Source organism: Apus apus, chromosome Z (assembly GCF_020740795.1).
Source record: "Apus apus isolate bApuApu2 chromosome Z, bApuApu2.pri.cur, whole genome shotgun sequence".
Classification (NCBI taxonomy): Eukaryota; Metazoa; Chordata; class Aves; order Apodiformes; family Apodidae; genus Apus; species Apus apus.
The window spans coordinates 35,913,189-35,934,562 of NC_067312.1; the positions used below are offsets into that span (position 1 = coordinate 35,913,189).

The 21,374-nt window shown below is 40.8% G+C and overlaps 1 protein-coding gene across 1 annotated transcript in view; it reads left to right on the plus strand.

Annotated features, from left to right (window-relative positions):
* Nucleotides 1–21,374, plus strand: part of ADAMTSL1 (ADAMTS like 1) — a 327,073-nt gene that overhangs the window by 249,009 nt on the left and 56,690 nt on the right. Inside the window, exons 16-17 of the mRNA XM_051643555.1 lie at nucleotides 2,551–2,680; nucleotides 15,181–15,391. Of these exons, the coding sequence (XP_051499515.1) occupies nucleotides 2,551–2,680; nucleotides 15,181–15,391 (341 nt within the window). The remainder of the gene's footprint in view (nucleotides 1–2,550; nucleotides 2,681–15,180; nucleotides 15,392–21,374) is intronic.

Genomic DNA, 21,374 nt, shown 5'->3' on the forward strand with positions numbered 1-21,374 from the left:
GTAAAGAACTGTAAGAATCTCTGAAAGAAAATTATAATGAACAGACTAGAATGCTGGTAGGAGAGAATAAAATTATTGAAAATACAATCAGAGATTACTTAGGTGGCAGGAATAAACATTGGGAGCTAATTCACTGGGAGGTCTGGGGTAGGCTGAATACTGAAAAGTGAAGAGCAGTAGTATCAGAGCTTGACTAAATTAATTTGATAAAACAAAACCATCAGCTTACGAAACAGAGAAAAGGCTGAATTCGAGGCCTCACAGTCAGTCGCTTTGGGGTAGTCAGCACTGAAACAGAAAATGCAAAACTACTTTATTGTAATTGATAGTCACTGGTCAAGAGCCCATTAGTACACACTTCAGAGAGGAGAAAATGAAGCTCTGGAAGTACTTTCAGATGAGACAATTTTAATCCAAAACATGCAGATGGTGAGCGAGCTGTAGCCCTGGAAAGAGAATGATGCCATCAGCAGGTGGCAGGACTTGGTGGCTTCTTTCCACAGAGTTAAGAAGAGTACTTTTGATGTTTCCTTACCTCCGGATTAGCAGTCCTTCTCTCCTGGCTTCATCAGATTGGTTTAGATGTCAGGCCTGTACAAGTGATCAATGCAATGCAGAGACCAGTAAGTTGAACATAGTGCCTTTTCCCATCAGGTAGAGTGTCACCTCTGTTCTGCAGCCAGGAACAGTCTGTCTTGGGGAATCCATATGCCTCTGTTTGCTGTACACAACATGCTAACTTGCTCAGCAGAAAAATTATTGATTTGGAAAGATACTGAACATGACAGATAGAGAACATATTATGTATATAAATTTCATTGGTTTTCTTTCCTGGAAATAAATCACTAGCATTCATTCTATTCTTATAACGGGTTGTCCTTTTTTATATTTTTTAGAGTCTTTTGGGAGACTGCTTGAATAGCAAAACAGCTTGAAAATATGGGGCCGCCTTGTAAAGGAAAAAAAGCCACAATTATGTTGGCTGAATTCAGGGACTTTGAAATTTTCCATGTTGATGTCCCTGTCCAAAACTGACATGTTTCTTTCTTCTCTTCAGCACCTAGAGTACAGTGAAGACACCGTATCCTTGAGTCATAGCCATGCCCTGAATAGGCTTGCACACACAGGAGGCAGTAAACTGAATGCCTCTTTGCTATGGGCCTTTCCTCAGCCTATAAGGAGAATAAGGGGAATGACTCTCTGAATAATTTCAGGAGCATGGGAGCCACATTTAGTCCTGTTGAGTAATATTATATCATTGTTTGCCTAACGACATGGGTTCTGGCATCAGAAATACCAAAAGGTATTTTCAGTTCTCCTACACTGCTCTTGGAGCTGTTCAAGGTCTTCATTCATTATTTTTCATTTAAATACTGGTGCATCCACAAGATTGTGAAATATTTTGGAAAACTAATTGTTTGTTTTGAGAAGATGATGCAATTTTTGTCAGTTCAGCTAATCTTTTCCTAACTCAGGAAGCAGGGAGGAACATAAAAAGCATATTTCCACTTTGCTTTGAACCACTATGGATTAGATTTTTAGGAAGTTCAGGCCAGTTACTGTCCTCAGACCCCTTGGGAAGAAGTAGATCCTCATTAAGTACTCTTTCCTATGGCATGCAGTGTTGAAATCCCTGATTTTCTAGCTTCCTGATCTTGTGACTGAAAAAAAACCCTGCACTGTTCCTACCTTAGTCAGGATAAGTGAGACAGAGTAACTGTTATGTTGGAGAAAATCTGGTATCACCAAGTATTTTGTGAGTCAGAACATAATCACCATATCTTCCAGCTTTTCTCTTAGTGCCCACAACTGCCCTTGGTTCTGTCTCACCTCTCAGACACATCTCCATACTTGCATCTTCAGTTTAGGTGCAGGTCTGCAGATGCAGCAAAGTAACTGACAGCTGCTGAATTGTCTGATCTTGTTTTACTTTGCTTTTTCACATATAGCAATCCTACTGCTGCTTAAGATACAGCATGCCAAAGTCAAGACCATCTTCACACCTTAGCTTGCTTGACTGACAAATAAAGAGCCTCATTGCACTTATAGTGAAAGGGACAGCCACTAGAGAGCACTCAAAAATACTCTGTCCAGGGAAGGTAAGTGGTGACTGAAGCTAGGGACTTTTCACTGCAATCAAGATACCTAGTGAGACTGAAAGCAAGGGCAAGTACAAGCTCAGCATCCCATGCAGTGTTTCTATGAGTTCATCTCCCTGTTGGCTTGGGAGCAGGATATAAAAAGGGCAGCAAGGCATGTATGACTGTGTCTGGAAAAATTTAAGAGTTACAGATGAACGCTTTTCCCAACAGAAGTGAGAAAAAGAACTGAGATTTTCCCTACTCCATCAGATTCATTATGCCAAGAAATATTGTCCCTTAGCAGATATCCATACTGTACTCCTCAAAGACCATCAGAGAGAATACTTGGATGTGGTCAGCCCTTTGCCACACACAGCAGCCCCAGCACTGCCCTGCTGGTCCCTCCCCTGCACTCAGCTGCCCCTCCAGGTACAGAAACCTGGCTGTGACCATGCATTGTTGTGTGCAGGTGTCCAGGAGGCTGTGGTGACCTGCCTGAACAAACAAACCAGAGAGACTGTGGACGAGATGCTGTGTGTAACCAGCCGCCGTCCTCCACAGCTGCTGAAAGCCTGTAGCCTGGATCCCTGCCCTCCAAGGTAGGCTTCTTATATCTTATCACCAGGCATAATTTTTTTTTTTCCAGATTTAAGAGAGATGTGATCACTGATGAAGCTGGAAAACTGATCTTCAACCTGCCCGTAAGTCTGAGACATTCAATACCAGGCATACTTGGATCTAGGCATTACTAAAATCACTCCAGAAGTACAAAATAGCCAAACGAGAGCCCAATCTGACTCCCCGTGTTGGCAGTACCACAGACTCAGCAGATCTTTGTCACTCCTCCCAGGACTCCTTTTAACTCATGTGAAGTGAGCACAGATGGTACAAGTGAGTAGAACTCGGCTGCTGCACAAGGTAGGAGATTGGCACAGCCAGGCTGGTGGTGTTATCAAGGGCCAAGATACCTGGGCCAGGACTTTTCAGTCCCTGGCATTGTTTAAAGGATTTTGAGGAATCCATATCAAAACCAACACAAATTCACAAGTGTGGGTGATCACAGTCCAGTATGTTGCCCGGAGCAATTTAAAACTACTACTATTATGAAAAATAACAATAAATAAATATTTTCAAATAACTTGTGACCCAAACTTGTCTGCAGGCATGCACTGCCTCACACATGCACTTTCTCAGACTTCAGGGACTTGCAGCCTCTTCATGGCACAGCAGTATTGGCTGGGAAGAGCAAAGCAGTGGCAAAACCAAAGGGCAAACTTCAGACCACTTGCCTATTCAGGTCTTGCAGGCAAACAATATATGGATTGGTTTAACTTTACCCAGAGTAGCATCGAGTTTAAGGAGTTTTCTTCAACCTCTTATCTCACTAACAGTTTTGCAGAACCTGTTCTTCCCTTGCCTCCTGCAGCCTCCAAAATCAAATTGGTAATCAAATATGGCCAGCATGCATGAAATGGTGAGGGAAGAAGCAACAGTTTAATTACATGATCAAGATTTTGAGTCTGTGACAAGCAGAGCCAAATAGGTTGACATATTTCACCAAAGCTTTACAGGAACTGCTTATGAGGATAGTGCTACCCTGACTTTATGAAATTGTCTGTATTGCTGGCAACAGCACACAAATATTTAAATAATGCTTGCAAATAACTTTGTAGGTGGATATATCACTGTGATTTATAGGCAGCAGCATCACTGGAGTTGAGAGTGCGTGGTAGATGATAATCACCCATCAGTTCTGGCATGGAAAAGAAATACTGACTGGTTAAGAAAAAAAAAAAAAAAGAGGCACACTCATGTGGGCCAGTATTTGTGTGCATTCTGTTACAAAAGTAGTCTGAGAAATTGGGTGAATAATTTTTTAATTAGTCTGTGTGATAATTCATAGTACTGTGGTGACCTTGCTACCAGAGCATAGCTACTTTAAAACAATCTTGGACAAGAAGTCCATTCCATTAATTGCAAGATGGTCATATTTTAGGTGAGAATCAGGCCATGAAGCAGAGGTGCAAGAGGATGGAGGGCAGCAGGGGAAACTATGATGCTTTCATCCACCTCTAGGGCTGCAATCGAGAAAAGGGGAAATTACTTCCTTCCCTGTATATGTATCTCTTCTCCCTCCAGACCCTTAGTGTGAAGGAAATTGCCCATCTGAAGAGATTTAAGTGGCACAGATGAAGAACATCATGTGTTCTGCAAAGTGGCTCTTCTCGTTAGAGCAAGGAGGCCTAAACCTCAAAGCTGCAGACAGCAGGCAGCATGACTAATGGAAAGAGAGGCAAAAAGGAAAGTCAATGTGGCTCCCAGGCAGGCTGTTACAGGAGAAGTACCTTGTTTCCTGCAAGTTTCTGAAATGTTATGTCTACTAATGCCACTGTATCAAAGACAATGGTATATTAATTAAACTGATAGTATTTCATTGATAAAGTTTATTGCTTGATAGTCATTAATTACAACTGCTTTAAGACTTCCTAAGATAGCACATGGGAGAGAAAGAAAAAAAAAGAGTGCTTCAGGATTCCAATTTAAAAAGTCTTCATCCAGGAGTCTGATGGAAACTTAGGCTAAAACCTTGTCCTCATGAATGGTGATGAAGGCATTACTATTGACTGACAAGTCCAAAACTTGAAATACACTGTGGCAGTGAACTTAGATCCCCATTACAGAAGTTCCCAAAACGTGATCTGTGAACCACTGACACTTCCCAGAGCTTTCATTGATGGCATATAGAGAGAGCTGGATGGTTTCATAGTGTTAGCTCTTCTCTCTGTTTTCCAGCTGCCAAACTGCATTAACAGAAGTTAAAAATATAAAAAACACTTCCCTAAAATGTCTTTGATGTGGAAGTGACTGTTGGAACATGCAGTTGTGGTGGGTAAAGGAGGCAGTCTGCTGAAAAGGCAACTGAGACAGTAACAAATGTCTCAGAAGACAAGGGAATGTTGTCCACAGCATGAAGAAGAAGCTGAGAAGCCTTGCCCAAGAGAAGGAAAATTTCCTTCTAATATATTTAAATAAATTATTCCAGTGATGTTTCTTGAACCAAAACAACCCAGTACGCTTATAATTTAGGACGTATGTCTAGAATTTAATACAGTTCAAGATCTTGGTTAGCTTAAGAGAGAGAACATCTGAAAATTAGAACTTCCAAGCTTGATGTGTTTCTGCTACAGGCACTTTTGGTAACATGTAGCACTCTCCATAGCCTCTCAAATGGTTACTTATGTACACCTTTTCTAGTCAACAATTGGTTTAGCTGGTTTAATAAACCAAAACATTGAACAACATAATCTAGTCAGGCTTTCTGAACGGTCTGAAGGCATACACCTCAAGACAGATAATGCAGAAGTAGTCAGTAAACAGTAATTTCAGTCTGGTTTTGTTTCATCATTCTTTTTGTACACTTGAGGAGAATGATCATAGAATCACAGAATGGTTTGAGTTGGAAGAGACCATAAAGATCATCTAGTTCCAACCCCCCTGCACGGGCAGTGCAATTGTAAATATTTATTTCAATAACTTATACTATACTGCCTTCGTATGGTAGATCATATTTCTTATTTAGAATCCTATATATCTAGATAGACTGTATTCCTCTACACAAATCTCCAGGTCACAAGTTTCACCAAGTTAGTACACCCTTGTGTTGAAACAAGATCACCATGCCCTGCCACAGGTATTTTATGGCTTTGTTTGTGATGAGTATGAGCTCAAAGTCATGGTTGGGACATATTGAGTGTCTCTGCAGCAAGAGCAGGCTAAGGGGAGACCTCATTCCTGTCTACAACTGCCTGAAAGAAGGCTGCAGTGAGGTGGGCGCAGGCCCTCCAGAGTGAATTATGATAGGACAAGAGGAAATGGCCTGAGCCTGGCCTGTACCAGGGGAGGTTTAAATGAGATATTAGGAAGACTTTATTGACCAAAAGAATAGCCAGGCTCTGGAATGGTCTGCCCAGGGAGGTAATGGAGTCACCATCCCTAGAGGTATTCGAAAAACCTGTAGAAGTGGCACATACTCTAGTGGGCATAGTGGGCATTATTGTTTGTTGTGGGATGGAGGAGTGGGGTGTTGTTTTATGGGTTTTGTTTGATTGTTTGGGTTTTTTTCCTGGGTGAACTGTTTGACTTGGTAATATTAGAGGTCTTTTCCAACTGTAACAATTCTCTAATTCTGTGATCTTTTACTGCAGAAGAGTGAATAGATTATCAGTCACACTTACAGAATCTCAAAGCGGAAAGTAAAAAGGAAATATTTGATCTGGATATGCCCTTGGAACACACTTCTTGCACTGTCTTACTATGTTCCAAGATGGCAAGGCATTGGGAGTATCCCAAGCTCAGCCACAGTACCATATAGATGTAAGATAATTAATTTCAACTGCTCTCTCTTCCCCCAACTATAAAACTAAATCTTGTATGCCTGTTTTTGAGAGATAATCTGCTTTTACCTTCTGCATAAAAGGTATATGATCTCCTTATAAAGGAGGTCTCAGCATAAAACTTTGACTTGTTAGAGAATTCCTTAAGTCTACTCACTGTTATCTGAACAGTTTCATTCATGAATCTGCTTTCTTTGTCCATTCAGTCCAGTGACAACTGCTGCAATGATCATTTCAGGAAAGGCGTCATTAGATTTTAGGAGAGTCTTGTTATGCTGTGGAACAAAATCACACATCCACAAATATTGATCTTACAGGTTGTGAAGTCAGGCTTCTTATATGTTTTGTCTGTACCATCTAAATGCATTTTCAACTATCTTTTTTTTTTTTTTAAATGCTTCATTTTGGATGGCAATTTAGATTACAAACAGTAGTGTTCTTGCACATCTTTATCACCTGTTGAGCTTTTTCTTTCTCTGTCTTCTGGTGTCTGTAAGCTTGCTTATTTTGTCTTCAGAAACAGTTGTTTTTTAATATTTTCCATATGGCATAAAGTTAGGGCTAAGAAAAGGTGTTGGCTGATGAGACAGTCCATCACGAACAGTATCAGTGTGTAAAGAGCCAGGGAACATTTGACATAAAGCAGCTCTGTCATGTGCAGCAGTATGTTACACGGTCCCTCTGCTTTTTGCAGAAGAACCATGTGAGAATGCTTCATAGATAGATGTGCAAGTTATTTCATTAATTAGTCTTTCTTATGGTTTGCTTTATTTTAATGTAGATTTAGGGCAAGAGGTATTAATCTGCTCCACTGTAATTGCCAAACTGTGTTCCTCCCAACAGTCCTCATTCAGTTTCTGCCATCTGTCACATACAAATGCCATTCATGCAATTTATCTCGTATTCCTCAGACCTTCCTGTATTACTTTTAACTTTGCATTATTTTATTCTGTCCCTCAACTGTTTCCTATGTTCATTTTTGAAAGGGAGCTACCAGTTATCCTTGTATCTCATATAAAATACTGAACAACCCCTTTGTAAGAAGCTGCTGCTGTAAGCATGAGCCTGGATCAAACTCAACAAAAAACCTAGTATTTCTTTTTCTATCATGCCTAATCTGGTTTGTGTAGCTGTCATGGTTCCTTGTCTCTCTCCTGCCTGTCTCGCCATTACTGTTGTGGTTTGGGCCAAACATGACAACAAAGGAACAACCCCATGGCTGCTCACTCAACTCCCCACACATACACATACACACGGGGATGAGGAGGACAAAACTCATGGGTTGAGACAAAGGACAAGGAGGGTTCTTCACTGATTAAGGTCCTGGGCAAAACAGACTCAATGGGCTGCTATATGAGAGACCTGGTCTGCTGGTGGCAGGTGGGATGCACCTGTCTCAGAGGGGCAAAAGTCTTTTGGGGCAGGAGTTAGCAGGGCTAATTGGCAGGGCTTTAAACTAGATATGAAGGGGGAAGGGGAGATAACTGGGCCTGTTAAGGACAAGTCCAAGAGAAACATACTGGGGCTTGAAGGATGGTGGACTAGGGAGGATTCTCACTCTGTTGTTTCATTTGAGAGAGAAGATAGATGTTTAGAAATCATAGAAGCACCTGAGAAGGGTCTGGTAGGAAATGGGCCCCACAGTGGAAAAAAGTTGTTGGAATCATTAGCTCATCTGCAGTGCATCCATACCAATGCACACAGTATGAGCAAGAAACGGGGAGCCTAAGCCATGATACAGCAGGAAAACCGTGACATACTGACTATCACAGAAATGTGATGGGATGCATCACACATCTGGAGTGCCACAATCGATGGTTATAAGGTCTTCAGGAGAGAGAGAAAGGGAAGGAGAAGAGGTGGAGTGGCTCTGTATGTTAGAGAATGCTATGAGAGCCTGGAAATCAAGTATAGTCATGATGAGGTTGAGAGTGTTTGGATTAGGTTAAGGGCCAATAAAGCTGATATTGCTGTGGGAGTCTGCTATAGACCTCCCAACCAAAGCAGTGTGATGGATGAAGCTTTCTATGAGCAGTTAGGAGTAATCTCCCAGTCATTTGCTGTTGTTCTTGTGGGGGACTTTAACCTCCCAGACGTCTGCTGGGAATACAACACAGCAGAGAGGGAACATTCCAAGAAGTTCCTGGAACGTGTGGAAGATAACTTCCTCACACAGCTGATAAGTGAGCTGATCAGGGAAAGGTGCCCTGCTGGACCTGCTTCTGGTGAACAGGGAAGATCTTGTGGGGGAAGTAAAAGTTGGAGGCCATCTAGGGTACAGAGATCATGAGATTATTGAGTTTTTGATCCTTGGAGAAACAAGGCGAGGGGTTAGTAAAGCTGCTACCTTAGACTTCCGGAGGGCAAACTTTGATCTGCTCAGAAGACTGATTGACAAAGTCCCTTGGGAAGCTGCCCTGAAGGATAAAGGAGTCCAGGAAGGCTGGGCATACTTCAAGAAAGAAGTTTTAAAGGCCCAGGAGCAGGCTGTCCCTGTGTACTAGAAAAAGCGGGGTGAGACCAGCCTGGCTAAATAGGGACCATTAGCTGGACCTTAGGAACAAAAGGAGAGTCTATGACCTTTGGAAGAGGGGACAGGTCAGTCATGAAGTCTGTAAAGATGAAGTGAGCCTATGCAGGGTGAAAATTAGGAGAGCCAAAGCACAGCTAGAGCTCAAACTAGCTACAGCTGTTAGGGATAATAAAAAATGTTTCTATAAGTTCATTAACAACAAAAGGAGAATTAGGGAAAATGTCCATCCTTTGTTGGAAGCAGATGAACCTGATCTCCTTTTATGGCCTGATGACGCAACTATTGGATGAGGGAAAGGCTGTGGACGTTGTCTCTCTGGACCTCCAAAAAGCATTTGACATGGTTCCCCACGGAACTCTCACAAAAAAATTGGCTACTCATGGCCTGGATGAGCACATGATCTGTTGGATCTAGCACTGGCTGGACAGTTGGGCCCAGAGAGTGATGACCAATGGAGTCAAATCCAGCTGGGACTGGTCACAAGTGGTGTTCCTCAGGGCTCAGTGTTGGGACTGTTTCTGTTTAACATCTTTATTGATGATCTTGATAAGGACATAGAGTGTATTATCAGTAAGTTTGCAGATGACACCAAGCCAGGCAGGAGTGTTGATCTGCATGAGGATAGGGAGGCTCTACAGAGAGACTTGGATAGATTGGATCGTTGGGCTAGTGTTAATGGCCTGTGCTTCAACAAGGCCAAGTGCTGGGTCCTGCGCTTGGGCCACAACAACCCCAGGCAACACTACAGGCTTGGGGAAGTGTGGCTGAAAAGTGTCTGGCAGAAAAGGACCAGCGGGTTCTAATTGACAAGTGGCTGAATATGAGCCAGCAGTGTGCCCAGGTGGCCAAGAAAGCCAGTGGCATCCTGGCTTGTATTAGAAATAGTGTGATCAGCAGAAGCAGAGAGGTGGTTGTCCCCCTGTACTCAGCAGTGGCAAGGCACCATTGTCAGGGTGCAATCATATATCTCTAGAAAATATTCTTTACTTACAACACCTAACAGCTTAGAATGCTTTGGGTTTTACCATATATACTGTGTGTATAGGGACTCATCCAAAGCTGTTGGCTCTATAGTCTTTTGGCTTAAACCATACATTTTTCAAGTTCTACCTACATATTTTACTTTTTCCAGGCTGACTATGGGAGTGTGAGAGTCCTTTGTTTGGGAATGCTCAAGGCTCCACTGAGTCAACAGCTCTAGTTCTAGAAGCTTTCCATGCCATGAGTCTCTGCTTACTAGCTGTTGCCACTTCTCAGCCTACCTAACTAGACAGAATTACCTAGTTCTTGTAGCAAAGAGACAGACATTTCAAAACTGAGGTAGCAATGCATTGTTGCCTCTGATGTTATTCATAACAAGCTATGGTCTTCAAGCTCCTGTGAAGCTGAGAGTCCTGTTGTACTAGGCAGTAGGTAAAGACAGAGTAAGAGATCATCCCTGCTGTATGACCACAACATGGGCAAAACTCAATAGAGCAAAAAGTACTGCTGCAATTTTGCAAATGTAGAGCTGAGACATATGAGGAAGAAGAGTTTGATCCAGCCCAGCACTTGTGTCTTCCCATTGGTGTCAGGGTGTACATTCACATACTCAAAGGATAGCCTGTGTTCCAGCAGTTCTGGTCTCAGTCAACTCTGCAGTTCAGTGAAGAGCCAGGACACAATTCTAATCACTTGATCCTTCCATTCATTGTCATCTGAACTTCTTGGTGCAATATAACAGTGATACCTTTTGTTCTATCAAAAGAAGAAGGAAAGTTAATTTCTAATTAAAATTAAATGCATAGAACTATTTAGAGGATCATGCTCATGTTATATGTTGAAAACATTTCCATCTCCTTTTAAACAACTTGATGTTGATGACAGATGTCCAGGCTATATTCTAGTTGAATATATGGGCCCTCACAAAACTTCAAATTCACTAAAGTACAACATGATAAAGTTAAATTTAAGGTTCCAGGCAAGATTTTTATTAACTATGTCAAGATAATTTCCCTTATTGGAAATAGAATAGTCAAGCTATTTTTTGAGAACATCTCTAGCTTTTTTTATATTAATTATATAGACTTATAAGACTTATATTAATGATACAGAATAACTGTACTGTTATTACAATGAAGATTTTCAGATTAATGGGCCTTTTTTAGAATATTCATAATTGTTGTCCTTCTTTTACACAAGGGATCTGTAAGTATTCGCATTTTAAAAGATATTGACCATGACTAATCATGGAAACTGCTTGTTCACCTGAAGTTAAGCACATGCCAAAGCACTATGTAGAGTACATAGAACCATAGAATGGTTAAGGCTGGAAGGGACCTTCAAGACCATCAGGTTCCAACCTCCCTGCAATGAACAGGGACACCTCACACTAGACCAGGCTGCACAAGGTCTCATCCAACCTGGCCTTGAACACTTTCAGGGAGGGGGCTTCCACAGCACCCTGGGCAATCTATTGCAGCACCTTACTACCCTCATGGTGAATAATTTCTTCCTAATATCTAACCTAAATCTACCCTCTGAAAGAGGCCTTCTCTTGTCCAGGCTCAACAGCCCCAACTCTTTCAGCCTGTCTTCAGAGCAGAGGTGCTCTAGGCCGTTGATCTTCTACTACACCCTTCTCTGGACCTCTCCAACAGCTCCATGTCTTTCCTGTGCTGAGGACTCCAGAGTTGTATGCAGTATTGCACATGGATGTACATACTGATGTATTTAATGGGAATGTTCCATAAAATTACAGATTCACATTGCCCTTATAGAAATTAGAATTTTGATTTGAAAAAAATAATAGTATATTACAGATTATTAGTCTACTTCATAGTATGAACTGATTGTTAGATTTTCTAACTGGTGTTTTCCTGTTAAAAAAATCTGTCCGTTCCTAAATCATCTTGTTAGCTTGTTGTTCCTGGAAGTGCAAGAAATTTAGTGCTCCCAGTTGGTTGGGTTTTTCATAAATTTATGTCCAGTTTTTAGACCACACCCTTAGCACTGTGTGTAGGAAAACCTAAAGGAAAACCATGGCCTTGAGCTGTCAGACCAGGTTCATTACTTAGTTTTCCTGTCTTCAGGCACACTGTATGTATGTCTCCATGTACTTCACCAACTACTAAGGCATTACAACTATCTGCTGGAAGCAGGAGATTGTTCATCTCGCAAGGGAAAAGTTTCTGTGACTAGTTTTGTATTTTGAATTTGTGATTATAATTAAAATTAACTGTATTTTTTGGACCATTCTCTATCTCTATATGTTTCCAGTGGAAACTTGTCTTATGTTCATTCAAAAAACATGCATGTATGTGTATTCTCATACATGTGTCACTGATATATACATATTCTTTTCAAGACATCCAGCCCTATGAATTGCCTTTCTCCTGTTACATTCCTCTCTGTTAGGCATCTCAAAATGTCTCTGTGGTTTTGTATTAATGTAGTTTTCCTTAAGTCAGTTCAAATATTTAATGTATAGTATGTATGTGAGCTTCTGCTGAGGATAAAACTCTTTTGAATTGTGTTTTTTATTAAGTACATAGTTGAAATATTTTTAAAGTCTAGTTTGTGCTTGAATACTTAACCACTACTAAGGTATTTAGAAGATGGAGACAGACAAGTGATGAGCTAGTAGACCTAGAGGAAGGACAAGCCAGTGGTTTAGGGGCACAGATGTGCCAAAGTCCTGCTGTAAAAAAGGCTAAAAAAAGATGGTTTCTTTGTTGCTACATATTAGTATGGCTTTAGCCACTAGAGGAGGAGAAAAAAGGAGGGAGTAAAATTCTGCCAATCATATATTTAACTTACGGTTTGGGTTACTTGTACATCCCTATTCCACTTCATACAACTCTCTCTGCTCTACTCTACATTGCTTACTTTGTATCTATGAAAGTCCATGAAAGTCCTTGGGGACTATGAAAGTACAAGGGTAAGAGATAATTTGACCTTGTATTTCCTGAGCACTTCTAAGGAATCTCCTGTTTAAAACAGCTGGAAAGAATTGTGAATAAATCAATTTTATGGTTAGGACAACAGATGCAACTTTCAACACGAATTTCAAACACTGGAAAAACAAATTATTTCTCTTTTCTGAAACACAGCATTCCTTTCTGGAAGAAGAAACAGAAAACCTCTTCTGCAGAAGCCAAGATCTCCAAAGAGTTTATGTGGCTTGCTAGCCACTGAGATGTTGACTGCCAACAGAAACATTGTGCACTTATACCAATAACAAACAATGAATTGCTGGAGGCAACGGCAATTACCAACACTTGAATAAAAGAAATCCTGGCAACTAACCATGTATCAAAGTAGATTCTGAAATAAGAAAATGCCTTATTCTCAGCACCTACTTAACTACTTCATTTTAGATTGTGCCAAAACTGAAGGGTAGCTGATGTCCACATTAATTCTGACTGACAGTTTTATGGGAAAATCTGAGAAGACCTCTCCCCAGGACCGTTTGGATGGAGAAGATACTCCAGAATAGCTTGACTGACTGACACGTGTCAGTCCTAATCCACTGCTGAATAGCTCCCAGTACACATTATCAGACTTCAGTGGCTTTCAGTGTATTATGGCTTGAAAAGTGACCATGGCAACTTCTGACTCAATATGCAAGGTCTGTTCATTGTTAGAAAGGGTTAAACATTGCTTTTAACAGAGCCAGGGCTGTTGTCGAAATATAAACTACAGTGTCATTGGTGCTTATGGTGGTACTCAGGACATATTCTGTCCTTTTATAAAATCAGAGAATGTCATCCGCAGATGGAGTACAGAAGAGAAACAATGTGGCTTTTTAATCCATCAGCATTGTCATCTAAAGAGGAAAAATATTTACTACCTGGTAGCTTTTTCCATTTGTCGTTGCTGAGAGGAAGCGAGCAAGTGCTCAAAACAACATTATAAAATAAATAGAGAAATTAGAATTGTTCTGCAAGTGCAGGATGGCACATCTTTGAATTACTGTTTGTGTAATGTGTTTGCTAATATCATGTGTTTTGAATGTGCTGAGCAGTTTACATTGGCTGCTGATCTCAGACTGTCAGTGTTTTTCCTCTGCATCTTCCACAAATTCAGCTTCATGCTGCTGACATGTTTCATAACTTTCTTTCACTGTCTGCCTGCATCAGTCTTGGAGCCTGAGGGTGTCTTTCTTCATAATCAGCTTCTGTAGTTTTGCCTGGCTTCGCTTTCTTCAAGGGCAGGTTCTCTCTCTGAGCCTTCCTTGTCCTGAATGTTTAGTTTACTCCCTCAGCAATCAGTTTCAGTAACGTCACCCAGCAAAGGAAGCTATTTTTCAGGATTAGAAAAAGTGACAGGATCTGTCTCTCATTCTTTCATTTTGGGTATGGGATCATGTCCAGGTCAGTGTAGTGTTTTGTGTAAAGTTGATGGGAAGACTATTCTCATTCTGAATACGAGACATTTTTATGTACATATTTCTGAATATCACTGAAGTGCACTCTTCCACAAGAGTGGAAGACCTAATATTTTAAGCAATTTTCTGCGTACAGTAGACAGAATTATGGGTTGTATTCAATACAGCTCAAATGGCAGGTATTTTGTTTTAATGTGATTAACACTGAAATTCTGTCATCAACAATCCTGCTGATGCAGGATTTACATAGGTAGTGTGGAGAAGGCCTGGCTCAGTGGCAGGTTTTCTATCCAGGGGTTGAAGAGACTCTCCCTGCCCTCCCATTACAACTCTCAAGGCCTTAGCACTTCCTCCTCAACAAGGAAAAGTCAGCCAGGAACAACTGGGTCTTCTGGAAGAAATTCTTGCTAAGCAATTCCCTGTTACATTCCTTTGACTTTGTTGTTTTTTGTTTGTTTGGTTGGTTTTTGTTGTTAATACAGGAAGAAAAAGCAGTTAATTAAATCCATTCAGTGTTGAAATAAATTAGTCATGCTCCTGCACACCAAAAACTTTTAATTTATGATTTAAAACTGTTCATATGATACTGCAGGAGTCCCAAACACTTGAAGTCCAAGAGCTTTTGACAAGAACTGAAAATGCAGAGGGACAGTAAAAGTTCTTAACCCCATCCTGCAACCACAAGAAGGCTGATGGTGATCAGAGGAGAATTTCCTTTCATTACTGATTTTTCACCTCAAATATCATAAAAAGAGAAAAAATAAGATGTCTTTCTTCCATTTTTCTCTCCTGGCCTCTTCACAGGTGGGAGATTGGTAAATGGAGCACCTGCAGCCTTACTTGTGGGGTTGGATTGCAGACACGTGATGTCTTCTGTTCTCGTCTACTATCAAGAGAGACTAACGAGACTGTGATTTTGGCAGATGAATTATGCTATAAACCTAAGCCATCCCTTGTGCAAGCCTGTAATCGTTTCGACTGCCCACCCTCCTGGTATCCTACAGAGTGGCAAGAGGTAAGATCGTATATGCAAAACATCATTTTATGAATGCTACAATAGTCATTACATGCATTATTGATGCATCATTTTGCTTTAGCCCATTAAGAGGATTCATTAATCATTTTGATGAGCCATTAAAAAACTGGAAAAGTGTTTATTTTTGCTCTTTAAAAAAAAAAAAGTGTCAACATTTCCACAGGTATATAATGAGTATAGCTACTTCTAATGCAAAGTTACTGAAAACTCTTTAACAGCTGGCTACAAATTCCAGACAAAAATACCTAGAATATGAGGCTCAGCTGCAATGAGTGGATTTGGTTTATCAATGCTGAAGTTTCTAAAAATACAAAGCTAAATTGATCCTAAAGGATCAATGAGGAGAGAATCTCTAAAGCATGTTGAGTGTTCCATATATTGGCAAATAATTTAATTCATGACAAGAAACATTCCTCATCCTTCAGAGTCACAAATGAGTATTAGGCACTGCCCTTTGGTAGATGGATATCTTATTACAGTGACTGAAAATTGCTCTCTACACAATTGATCTGTACAAGGCTTTCCATCTTTGGAAAGCAACCTGAAATTAGTTTATTTGTTGCTATCTAATCACAAATGAAAATACCTGTGCCATTCAAAAGACATAGTGATGCAACTGTTGGATATGGTACTGCATAGGAAGAAAGAATCTTGCCCTTTTATTAAGAGTAATGGAAAACTTTGTGGTGCAGAGGAGGTTCAAGCAAAAGAGCTGTTTAAACATGTACTTCTGCTGTGTGCAGAGACTCATTCCACCCTATCAGAAAACTATGAGCTTTTGGCTTGGTGTTAACGTATGCCTACCCAGCCTCCATCTATAAAATCTGCTCTTTATTTAACAGCCAGGGAGATGTTCACATACACATCTAAAGAAACTGGTAAGTCTATGAAGCTGTGCTTCATGAGAGAGCTCTGAGTTTGGGCAGCCATCCTAGTAACAAAAATTTATGGCAGTCTGATGTTCTTTCAAAGCTAGATAACTAGCTTATGGAATGAGTCCTATGTTTAAAATAATTAGTGATATTTCATGCTTTAATTTGTCTACTGATATTCAGATACACATATTTATTTAGTTGTACTTAGATATAGTCCTACATGAATACTGTATTTGTAAATAGCAAATAGTATTCTACTAGCACATAACATAGTAAAATCAAGCATTTCAAAGTTAGGATATCCAAGAAAAATTGTCTATGCTCATCAAAACCCTACAATTGGCCACAGTCCTTTCAGAAAAGAGTTCTCTAAATTTATTTGAACAATCAGAAGGGAGGCATATTATAACATGCTGAAAAATTGACTTTCTCCTAATAATGTCTGTTAACTTTAGGCCACCCTAGAAAGGTACTGAAATAGTTTCCACCAGAGCAATTTCCAAATAGATTTTTTAAAATTTGAACATCTTTCTCAACACTGTAAACACACTTATTTCTGGCTGTCTAAAGTAATGATTTAGCCATTTTTGTATATGCTCGGTTGCTCTCAAATATGCTGTCTTTTCAAAAGGTGTAGCAGATTTTAGGGAGAAGAGAGCTCATTTAAATATAAAGGCATTAAAAAGTATATTAATAAGGAATTAAACCAAACTCCTCCGTTTGCACCTTTTGTTTTAGCTGCTGCCTTTTTTTGTTAGCTATGGGCTGGATGAAGAGAGAGAACCTGTGCTACAATTAATTGCTGCAGCTCAGCAGAGGCCATGTTGTAGCTTTTCTGCACTTCCACAGGCATGCAGGCTGACCAGCTGTGTACGTAGCTCCTCACCACATGGGCACTGACTATTTCCTGTGCTTACTTTTGATCAGGGGAAAAGAGCACAAAAAATGTACTTCTCTGCTTGTCTTCTGCCTCTCTGTAGATGAGTATAGATGAAGGGGGGGGGGGGGACGGGGAAAGCCAATCCATCAAAATTAATTTCCATTCTCTCATTTTCTGAAGACACGTCTTCCTTCTTTGCACCACCAAACTCTACACTTATTTCCACTCTGCAGGAAAGCCAAGCCTCACAGTTCAGTCTCACGTAGGTTTCCTGTGGATGACCTGCATGTGAAAACCTGCACCATCAAGTCAGTGTGCCACACTTAGGGACTATTACAGCCATTGGCTCCTGGTATGTGTGAAGGAAAATACCATTTGGACAGTATGTGAGTGTCTGAGTCTCCTCCTGGAGGTGGGCTCCAGCCATGTAGGAGAGTGGCCATAGATCCCTCCAGGAGAAGAAATTCTGCAGGAATATTTCTCTCCTTGAGTTAAGGAACATACAACTACTCTCCTCTCCCCAAATGCCTGAAAGGTTTCCCCACATATGAGGAGATGGAAGGCCCTGTAGGAAGGTGCCTTCCTCACCCTAAAGAAGGTCCTTTAAAGCTTCACCAATACTAGAGGGTAAAATCTGTTCTCCACACAGCCTGGTTTGAAGCCATTTCTTTTGTCTAGTGTCAAGTTCATTGTTCTTTTCAGAGCACTCTGTCACAATAGTTTCAAGCTAACAAACGAACAAAAGATATAAACTGCAATGAGCACTGTTTTCTTTTCTAAGGCCTGTTATGCTAGCTAAGGAAGGACTGTCTGAATTAAATGCCTTAGAAACCCCAGTGTTCCTGGCAGACAAACACATGATAATTACCAGTGTTGTAACATTCCAAGCAATTTTTAAGATAACTCTTTACAGAGTCAAGTCTATTTATTTTTAAATAGTTCTGTCTCTTAGGTAAATCCATTAGGATGTTTCTCTTGTTTTCAGTGGTGTGCTCCTGGAGTAAAGTGAGTATGAGCTTTTATTTTTACAAGGCCCTATAAATAGCTACTCTGCAGACCTCAAATGGGAGACATCCATTAGTAAATCCTCATCCTTCTGTGTTTTGTTACTAAATAAATACCCTAGTCCCGGCCTCAGCATTCTTTTTTAGCTGCTTCCTGCTATCCTTGCTCCAAAGATAATTAGAACAATGGCTTGACAAAAGAGTCAGCATGGGGAAACTGGTAATATTTTCAGATATTTTTCTAAGTATTTTTTCTCTATATTGTGAAAAGTCCTTTCTGAATCTTCAAGTGTCAGACCTCAGAAAGCAAGTTAAAGACCTGCTGAGAGAAAAATGTTTACTCCCTTTTCAGATGCCTTATCTTACTCTGGAGTCACAGCAGAGAATTAATTACTGAGAGTGAACCTAAAGTTGTACTGCTATAGTCCCTCCACCTTGAGCAGAGGGCAGTGTCAAACCACATTGGAGAACTGAAGGGTAGGACAACCCCTTCAACAACTGTCCCTGTAAGCAGGACTGATGGTAAAATGGCATCCTTACAAACACTCAGCTGCTGTAATAGTGATGGTGCCATGAGTGAGAGTTCCCTAGGCCTTTATTTTTAATTAATAGCTGCCTTTTTTTTCCTGAAGTTTGAGAAAAGACCAGACTTCCTGCCTGCCAAACAATGGCAATGATGGTTTTGACTGAATTCTCTGCATTGCATTCATGTGTGTAGATGCTTACAGGCATGTGGTGAGGCAGAGAGATGGCCTATCTTCTCTCCCTGCTTTCAACAGAAATGAAGTTAGTTTTAGGCTACATTTGTTTCTTATTCTGGTTCCCTGTACAGCCATGCCATGCCAGAATATGGGAAAAGGCAGAACAGGAATGGCTGGCAGACTGGGGAGTATGGATTGTCTGCTTTGGTGTCAACTTTGCCTCATGTTTGCTTAAGCTAATTTTTAAACTAAGCATAATCAGGCAGAGATGTGGGGAGATGTCAGTATCCTAGCAAAGTCACAGATCCCCTGTAAAGGATTATGAGGGAATATTGGACTTGGGTCGGCTCAGAAGCTGTGTGGAGCGAGAATATCAGGAGACAGTTCAAACAGCCATGCTTTACCTACTTGGGTGGGTGAGGTGAAACCATCCTGTAATACAAGCAGGTTTCTCTGTTACAACAGTGCTGTGAGATCTTTCTGAACAGCAGAGAGAATACGTTATTCTGGTTGGATATATTTGAATGAGGATCCTCTAAAAAATGTTTCATATTGCCTGTAAGTGTAAGCACATGCTGCTGTCATTGATTACCCCCTTTCTTGAAAACCTGCAAGAGCTGCAGGCTTCCTCTAAAGAAAAAGCGGCAAAGACCCCAGGGTAGTGAAGACTCCAGATGTGAAATATAGGTACAGGCACAGCTCCAGTGCAGTAATCCAGGACTGCCCTAGAAGAGTATTTCTGTGGACAATGAGGAACCTCATTGCTGCATTTGGCTCTCTCTGGTACTTAGCAGTAGAGTTTGGTGTTGAGTAGTAATTTAGTCCTCATGGAACAGAACTATCTAAGTGACTGAAGGGCAAGAACCAAGAAAATATGTGTTTTATTTTCCTAGTCTATCTGGTAGTGAAGGAAGGGATTTGATTGATTGATTGATTGATTGATTGATTGACAGAAGGAACATGCTTTTGTTTTATTCATACAGTGCTTAACCAGTTTTGGCTCTGTTATATAGTGACAGTATTTAAGCAATCTGGAAATTACACTTTTAATCTTATTTTTCTTGATTTACTCTCTCTTCAGGAAATAATTGTCCCCAAATGAAAGACTGATAAATCTTCTTTTGTTAAAAACTAAAGTATTGTTTTACTTGTTTAATTTTTATGGAAGATTTTGAGCTTTGTAGCATTCTAAGACAAAAGCTATTTTTACTTATTGGAGAGCAAACCAAATTGAATTTAAGTATGCCTTTCTGCACTTCCTCTCTGTTTTTCAAGGATTATGTAAATCCTAAACTATTGAGCTAGCATTAAAGTTTATGTAGTTCTCTATCTAAGAGAGAAGGGCTTTTTACAACTGCAAGATTTTCTAAAATAGTCCTTCTTTAGCTGCTTGAGTATAAGTTTTAACACTTCTTCATACCATTTTCTTCTTCTCAGGCGTAATTCCCATGTTGCAAGCTATATGCAGCTCCTGGTCATGTCAATGTAGCGCAAGCTCCCCTTTCTTTGCTAGGAGAAGGGACAATCACAGAACAACAGAATCACAGAATCCTATGGGTTGGAAGGGACCTCAAAAGATCGTCTAGTCCAACCCCCCTGCCAGAGCGGGGTCATCTAGAGCACATCACACATGAGCGCATCCAGGCGGGTTTTGAATGTCTCCAGTGAAGCAGACTCCACAACCTCTCTGGGCAGCCTGTTCCAGTGCTCTGTCACTCTCACAGTAAAGAAGGTTTTTCTGATGTTTACATGGAACCTCCTATGTTCCCGTATGCACCCATTGCCCCTTGTCCTATCACTAGACATCACTAAAAAAAGCCTGGCTCCATCCTCTAGACACTGGTACTTAACATATTTGTAAGCATTGATGATGTCACCCCTCACTCTCCTCCAAGCTAAAGAGACCCAGCTCCCTCAGCCTTTACTCATAGTGAAGATGTTCCACTTCCTTAATAATTTCTGTGGCTCTGCGCTGGACTCTCTCAAGCAGTTCCCTGTCCTTCTTGAACTGAGGGGCCTAGAACTGGACACGATATTCCAGATGCAGCCTCACCAAGGCAGAATAGAGAGGGAGGAGAACCTCTCTTGACCACACCCTTTTGAATGCACCCCAGGATGCCATTGGCCTTCTTGGCCATAAGGGCACATTGCTGGCTAACGGTCATCCTCCTGTCCACCAGGACCCCCAGGTCCCTTTCTCCTACACTGCTCTCCAGCAGGTCAGCCCCCAACAGGCTTCCACCTAGATTCTGTCCCATGGACCACAAGGAAGGCGTTGAGTTGGCTGGACTGAGCAAAAAACCCGGGATCCCATTATCAGCCTCAGGAAAAAGGTTCTCAGGAAAAAGAGCTACGAAGTTTACAAAAAAGATTTAGGAAAGCTATTAAATCTGCTTGTTGAAAATTTCCTGCCCTGCTTTGGTAGAAAATTGATACGGAGAGGGACACTTACAATAAAGAGAGAGGGGTAGGGGGTTCTCTGGGTATTAATTATCCCAATAT